General features: G+C 47.7%; 2 protein-coding genes across 5 annotated transcripts; both read left to right on the forward strand.

The window, feature by feature from the left end:
* The first annotated feature begins 734 nt into the window (after window positions 1-734).
* Window positions 735-5,333, forward strand: LOC141020519 (uncharacterized). Its single transcript, XM_020318821.4, has 2 exons — window positions 735-1,755; window positions 5,127-5,333. Exons 1-2 carry the CDS (start codon window positions 839-841, stop codon window positions 5,227-5,229), a joined length of 1,020 nt encoding a protein of 339 aa, XP_020174410.1. The 5' UTR covers window positions 735-838; the 3' UTR covers window positions 5,230-5,333.
* On the forward strand, window positions 1,963-4,742 carry LOC109759989 (uncharacterized). Of its 4 annotated transcripts, XR_012189661.1 has the most exons (4): window positions 1,986-2,415; window positions 2,718-3,885; window positions 4,043-4,096; window positions 4,492-4,742. XR_012189661.1 is itself a non-coding variant. In XM_073505152.1 (2 exons), exons 1-2 carry the CDS (start codon window positions 2,218-2,220, stop codon window positions 2,745-2,747), a joined length of 228 nt encoding a protein of 75 aa, XP_073361253.1. In that variant the 5' UTR covers window positions 1,963-2,217; the 3' UTR covers window positions 2,748-2,913. The 4 variants fall into 4 exon arrangements, 1 of the variants encoding a protein (XP_073361253.1); XR_006666358.2 differs by lacking the exon at window positions 4,043-4,096; XM_073505152.1 differs by lacking the exons at window positions 4,043-4,096; window positions 4,492-4,742 and having other exon boundaries at window positions 1,963-2,415; window positions 2,718-2,913.
* Window positions 5,334-6,344: the final 1,011 nt, after the last annotated feature.

Below are 6,344 nucleotides of genomic sequence, written 5' to 3' on the forward strand. Positions count from 1 at the left end.
CATGGCCGCCGGCCCACGCCGCCGCGCAGAGCCACGTTCGTCGCCTCCTTCCGCACTGAGGCCCGCCACGCCGCCACCACCTCCAATCGGCGCCGCGGGATAGAGCACATCGAGCCCCGCCTCCGCGCCGAGGCCGGCCATGCTGCCACCACCTCCAGTCGGTGCCACCGGACGGAGCTGGTCGAGCTGCTCCACCCACCTCGAGCCAGCGCGAGGAAGAGGGAAGGGAGAGAGGCCGCGTGGCGAGGAGCTCACGGCGGTTACCGGCGCGGCTCGCCGGCTAGAGGAGGCGGTGGCCGGCAAGGAGCTTCGCCTGGACCCTCGCCCGCCTGGAGAAGCCCCGCCTTCGCGCCCTTCCGCCTGGCCCGCGACCTGGCATGCGACCTTGCCGAGCCGTCTCCTTCCCTGACCCGCGACCTGGCCGCCGGCGAGAGCTCCACACGATAGCTGATGGCGGGCGAGCATGGTTGCGGGCGCCCCGCTCGTCTCGATCTGGAGCACAGCCACGGGAAGGACCCGATTGCCTTTTTAATTTTTTTGCAGGGACCTGATTGCTTTTTAAAAATATTTACAAGGGCATGATTGCTTTTTTAAAATTATTAGATTATGATGAAGAAACACAGACATGTGGGACCCATATGTCAGTTAACGGTCAAACAAACGGTTTGTTTAGGTGCGGGCCCGACCTGTCATAAATAGGTTTAATTGTTAAACAACGGTCATTTGGGGTTTTTTGAAACAGTCGACCACGTGTTTGGTAGTTTTTTGAGAAAAAATAGAAACCGGTAGTTTTTTGCAACACTAGCCTGTAAAGTAGTAGTTTTATGCTATTTACTCAATGGAATCAGATTCTGTCAACAGAGATGACCCGTCTGAAGAGGCGAGGGTGCTGCCATTGGCTCTGTTTGCCATGGAACACAACAGCAAGAAGCGGCTGCTGTTCGATGTTTCCAGCGGAAACATCTGCGGGATAACCAGCGCGCTGTTTCCAGACGCCTTTGTCGAATTCGAGAGCTGCGGCTGGCTTCTCATGGTCCGACACAAGCCATTCCACTTCCAAGAGCAGGTCGTCTTCCTAGTCCACCCTAGCACCGGCAGGCGGATCGACATGCCGGTGCTTCGCTCCCCCGACAAGTGCTACTTCGTTTTCTACGCTGATCCTCGTCGCGGAAGTGGGGCTCCCCTGGTTGTTGCGTGCGTCCAGATCATGAGCGTCGTTCCGACCGTCCATGTCGCGTGCCCTGGAGACGTGTACTGGTGCGTCCACAAGCATACCTGCCAACTGCACCTGTCGGAAGCAATGTGCAAATCCTTCCACAACACTTTGATCATGGACGTGGCACTGGTCGGGACACAGGCCGTCTGCGCCGAATTTCTCGGGCAGATCCTGATCTTCGACATCACAGAAATGGCCTGGAGAGCGGCCTCTTGTCCAGAGTGGAGCATACAAGACGCCCACTACCTTGTTGCGTCCATTGGGAAAGTTGTGATTGTATCGTGTCCCCGTGCGAGTGCTTTCAAGTTCTTGCAGCTGGACATGGAAGCGCTGGCGTGGTCGCCCCTCGATGACCAGGAGCTTGAGGACACCAGCTGGTTTCTTTCCCAGGGCCAGTCCATCCGTGTGAAGGAGGAAGGCAGGAGGAAAGTCTACACTTTCCATCCAAGAGGACGTGGTAACTTAGCGACAGAGAGCTCGGATGGATGGACAATAACATCAGGGCCTGCCACATTGAAGACCATCACAAATATTTATGCATCTATATCTATATCTATATCTATATCTATACTACTATTAAAAGAGTAAATATACCCCCCTCTAAAGCCACACAGCGAAGTGTATACAAAAATACCGGAGACGTTAGATCAATCAAACTAAATTACATCCAAAGTCTGCCACACAAACTAACGCTTCAGATTAAATGTTCTGCCAGGCAGACCACCCCACGCACGTCCTGCCCCTCCGCACATCACGCCGCTAAACGCATTTGAACCCAACAAATTATCCACTGCCCCAATGGCGCCCCTGCCTTTCTTCCCCACCGCTATGCTCCCCTCTCCCCACGGACGCCTCCCAGCCTCTGCCGCCGCCCCGCGCGACGGACGCCATCCCTCCCCTATTTCCCTCTTCACCTCCACGGCCACGCCGCGTCGCCGCCCGAGCCCCACTGCGGTCGCTATGATCCGCCGCGCCGCCCCACACCCGAAGCTGCAGTCGAGATGCATCTGAGCGAGAACGAGGGGATCGAGGGCGTGCGGTTCGCGGTGACTGGCGGGCAGGGCTTCGTCGGCGCCGCGCTATGCCTAGAGTTGATCCGCCGCGGCGCCCTGGAGGTCTGCTCCCTCGACGGCTCGACCTGCGCGATTCCTCCTCTTGGTCCCAGCAGCTCCTCGACGCCAGTGTCCGCTTCTTCCAAGGTTCTCTCCCTCACTCTCTTTTGCTTAAATTACTGTGGGTTTTTTCTTATGTCGCCATGAGTGGGCGTGAGACTTAAATGAAGCGTCGCAGGGAAGAAGGTAATTTGTTTTTCTGTCCAATGCATTGAAGCTATAATGTACGTGCTTAGTAAATTGTTTAGGGCGGTGTGGGACTTATAATGCCTGCCAAGTGCCAACTTAGTGAATTGATAAACCAGGAATTTTGTGTTTTTTACTTCACTTGATTTTGCACAATTCAGTTATGTGTCCACTGAATGGATTTGACATGACATTTCCTGCAGGCAATGAGGGAAGTAGATGGGCATGGCTGATCTGTTCGTCATGCAGTTATGTGCTATCTTATTCCTTGATACTGAGTGTGAGCCCATGCATGTGCAAGCTATATGTACTCTTAAGCTATTAGTGTTCTCTAACTTATTTCCTACTATTCCTGTATGGTACCACTTTTTCCCTAGCAAGGATATGTGAGCCTATTAACCTTATGTTGTCTGTCAATGTCAGATTTAGAACCCAGCAAAGAAATATGGCAGAAATTTGCATATTAACCTTTCTTGTGCAGGTTTGAGATATAAATGTCACACAGATGCTTCTTTGCCATGAGTGTGTAAACTTAATGAGGCAACATGGTCTTCGGCACAAGAAATACCCATGGACGTGAGTGCGGGCTGCCGCTCCGGCCTCCACTCCTCTGCTTGACCACCGCTGCCACCACGTTGAGGCCCTCGCCACCAAGCGGCATGCTTTCCCGTGAGCTAGCTTCTTCAACACATGTTTCTCTGAATTTCTACAAGCTAAATTAGTACATGCTTCTCTGAACGTTAGCCTGTATTGGATGCTTGTATGTTATGATTTGCCCAATCTGCTCTTCCTACACCCATGGATAGGGACAAAGGGCAGGTACACAAATAGCCAAGAACACAAGGAGACGTGCAGGTCTGCGTTTCTGAGTTATATCTCTTTTAGCACCAGCAATTAAATGGTATGTAGCTGGTCAGGCGTGCTTGCCTAAAATGTACTTTAGTAGTTGCTAGATCCATGCTAGCTTCTATGTTGTTCTTGCAGCCTCAGCTAGCTAATTTTATTTAAAGCAAATGTTGTTCTATCCTTCCAATTACTGTTATTCAGTTCTTCTTTTCTTTTTTCTGTTGTCATTCACAGTACAAATGTTATGAGAATTTCATGAATTTTGTCATATCTTTCTCCCAGTTACCTTAATTTTGTAAATTGTGGTCTAATTCAATTTTGAGTTTGTTTTCAGAAAAGCCTACTTTAAAGCTGTGTAAATCCATTATTTCCTTTGAGTTTGCCGTGGAGGTGAGTTGGGAACCTTTTTTATACTTGGTGGATGCACTGATGTAGTGACGGAGACTTGCCTGAATGTTGTTTTCCTCCGCGCGAAGTGCTTACAATTCTCAAAGGCGTCAACAAGTCCAGGAGGAGATTGACAAGGTGCAGGCAAGATCTCAAGTTCATTGTTGTCTTTTTCTGTTTGAACATTTTCTTATTTGGAGTTGCAGCCGATTTATGGTGTGTCAACCGACTTGGCTTAGGATTTATTGTAGTTGGTTTGGTTGCATCAACCAACAAGTTTTATTATGTATTGCAGTTGGTTTGGTACCATCAGCCGATTGGCCAGTTGGAAAACCAGCGGGGAAAACATGTACTGTGAGCTCCCCTCGCATTCAGAGTTTAGAGCTTGATGAACAATGTTGTGTGAGCTTGTTGATGATCTGCTATTTTTCACAAAATTGGGACATGTCGGATGGTCGATGTGAGGTTCTCTAAGTAAAAAAAAAAATCCTCATTTGTCCATTCTAATAGTCTGATGGAATTTTGTTGATAAGAACCTACAGTTTCTTGGGTAAGTTTGGGTTAGGAGTTCCGTATATATGCGCCAAGAAAGTATATAGGGAAATCATGACATGTTTTTTTTTTGCAGTGCCAACACTGAAATGTAAAGTGTGTCATGCATGACTTTTATATGTGTTTTAGGAATTGGAGGATAGCTCTATAAAGAAAATTCCTTATTCTGCACTTCTCTGCTTTGCTTGGCAGGAATTCTTGTTGTAAAGAGCGAAGGCATGGTTTGGTTTGCATGACATTATCTTCAATTGGCTGGAGATATATAAATGTTGATACTTGATTTTCTCACCTGGCATTTTATCACTTCTGTGAAAGACACTCCATTTTCTCATAGTAATAGTTCGTTATTATTGTTGATACATAAATGGATCTTTATTGAATGGTACTTGTATGTGTGTATGGAGAATGGTGATTAACCTTTTAAATAATCTATTATCCAACAAGGTGATTCTAATTTCTGATTAGATTATACTATAACAATATGATTAGCAAAATTTCAAACGGTTGTATATTTGACACATAGTGCAATGGGCCGAAGCCCGCCTGTATATTTTGTTCAAATACTGAAATTCATTTACAGGGGATTATAATCATTTGGGCGCTATGCATTGAGAAAGTGTGCATTTAGATAAGAGACTATATAATTAACGCAAAGATGTGCGATGTTTTTTTCAACAAGAATCTTGATCATGAAGAATGATAATCAAATTATTTGTATGAGTCAAGAAATGCACTTTGTATGAATTTTCAAAAAATTCAAGAAATTTATGTATATTTCGTAAGAGTTTTTCATGTTTGATACGTGCGTTGCACGTGCACGCTTACTAGTATGATTTAGTTGCTGGGACTGTCGAAACGGTTATACCAGCGTCGATCGTCACGGAAGTGAGCTGCTGGGTTCGGCCTAGTACATTCGCTACTTCAAAATAAACCAATATATTGAGTGTAAGTCTCCAAGAAGCTAGTTTACTTTTGCTTTTTTCTCACTCTTTAATAGCATCTTCCTTCTTTTAGTTATAGCAGCTTTGTACTGCTCAACAAATGATGATTAGAGACTAATCTTTATTATTGTTATGAAATCCTCTTGTAAATTTGGTTGTATCATGTATAAGCAATTGATAGCAAGCAGAGTTTGAATGTTCGGAAAAGGAAAAGCTGAGAACCCTCCTTTGGTGTAGTGGTAGAAAGCTCCAAGGTGAGCTGTCCCTGACCTGGGTTCGAGGACTCGTCTTCTATAAGAATAAAGACAGGGGATCCTTTCCCCTCAGTTCTCATCTTTTCTAAGGAAAATACTAAATATCATGAGAAATCTCCATATAATGGTGACTGGGGTAGGTCAGGGTGTACCAGAGCTACCTCCTAGAGACCCAGGGGCCAGGGCATTCGCTCGGCTCATCGATAGGGTGGTGCCACCCCAAGTATTATCACAAATTCTCTATGTTGAATCTGGGTTGTCGGCAAAACATATTAAACTGGGATCTAGTTTTGGTCGCGTTGTTGAGCCGCTCGCTCGACAGCAGCCTCGTAGTGACGCGGGATGGTGTACATCATTCTTGGCCTGGTAGATCATCTGAGGAGCCTCCTCCCCGGGTGGGGTCTGACCTTGCACTTTGGGGCGAGAACTCGACTTCTCCGCGATATGCTTCGGCGTGGGTCATGTGATGTCTTGCCACTTCCTGAGCGCGTTTGCCGGTATCGGCTCGCGGGCTGTCATGGCGGGCCGGGGGGATCTCCCGCACCGGGGTTCAGGTTTTTCACCCACGTGCGTTTGAAGCTCACATTGTGGTCTGCTGCGGCGTCCAAGTCCTTGATCAGGTTTTGGCCGTGCCCGATTGGTGCCTTCTTGGGTGCCTTCGGATCCTCGTATTGGAGGATCTGCTACCAGAGATCCTCAAGATCTTGAATCTGCCTAAGCAGCTCATTATTGTCTTTGGCCACCTTCCTTGGTAACTAGAGTAGCCTCAGCCGAGCTTCATCGTGGTGAGGGCTACCCAATGATTCGTTCAGTATTTCCTCGTCGTAGGGGCCGACTCGCTTAGCGAGCG

Source organism: Aegilops tauschii, chromosome 7, assembly GCF_002575655.3.
Source record: "Aegilops tauschii subsp. strangulata cultivar AL8/78 chromosome 7, Aet v6.0, whole genome shotgun sequence".
In the NCBI taxonomy this organism is placed as follows: domain Eukaryota; kingdom Viridiplantae; phylum Streptophyta; class Magnoliopsida; order Poales; family Poaceae; genus Aegilops; species Aegilops tauschii.

What these genes read in the sequence shown, in the direction of transcription:
- LOC109759989 (XM_073505152.1), top strand. Translation starts at nt 2,218, where the DNA reads ATGCATCTGAGCGAGAACGAGGGGATCGAGGGCGTGCGGTTCGCGGTG. An exon ending in CAGTGTCCGCTTCTTCCAAG is followed by an intron (nt 2,416 to 2,717) that starts GTTCTCTCCCTC and finishes CATTTCCTGCAG; the next exon opens with GCAATGAGGGAAGTAGATGG.
- LOC141020519 (XM_020318821.4), top strand. Translation starts at nt 839, where the DNA reads ATGGAATCAGATTCTGTCAACAGAGATGACCCGTCTGAAGAGGCGAGG. An exon ending in ACCATCACAAATATTTATGC is followed by an intron (nt 1,756 to 5,126) that starts ATCTATATCTAT and finishes GCACGCTTACTA; the next exon opens with GTATGATTTAGTTGCTGGGA.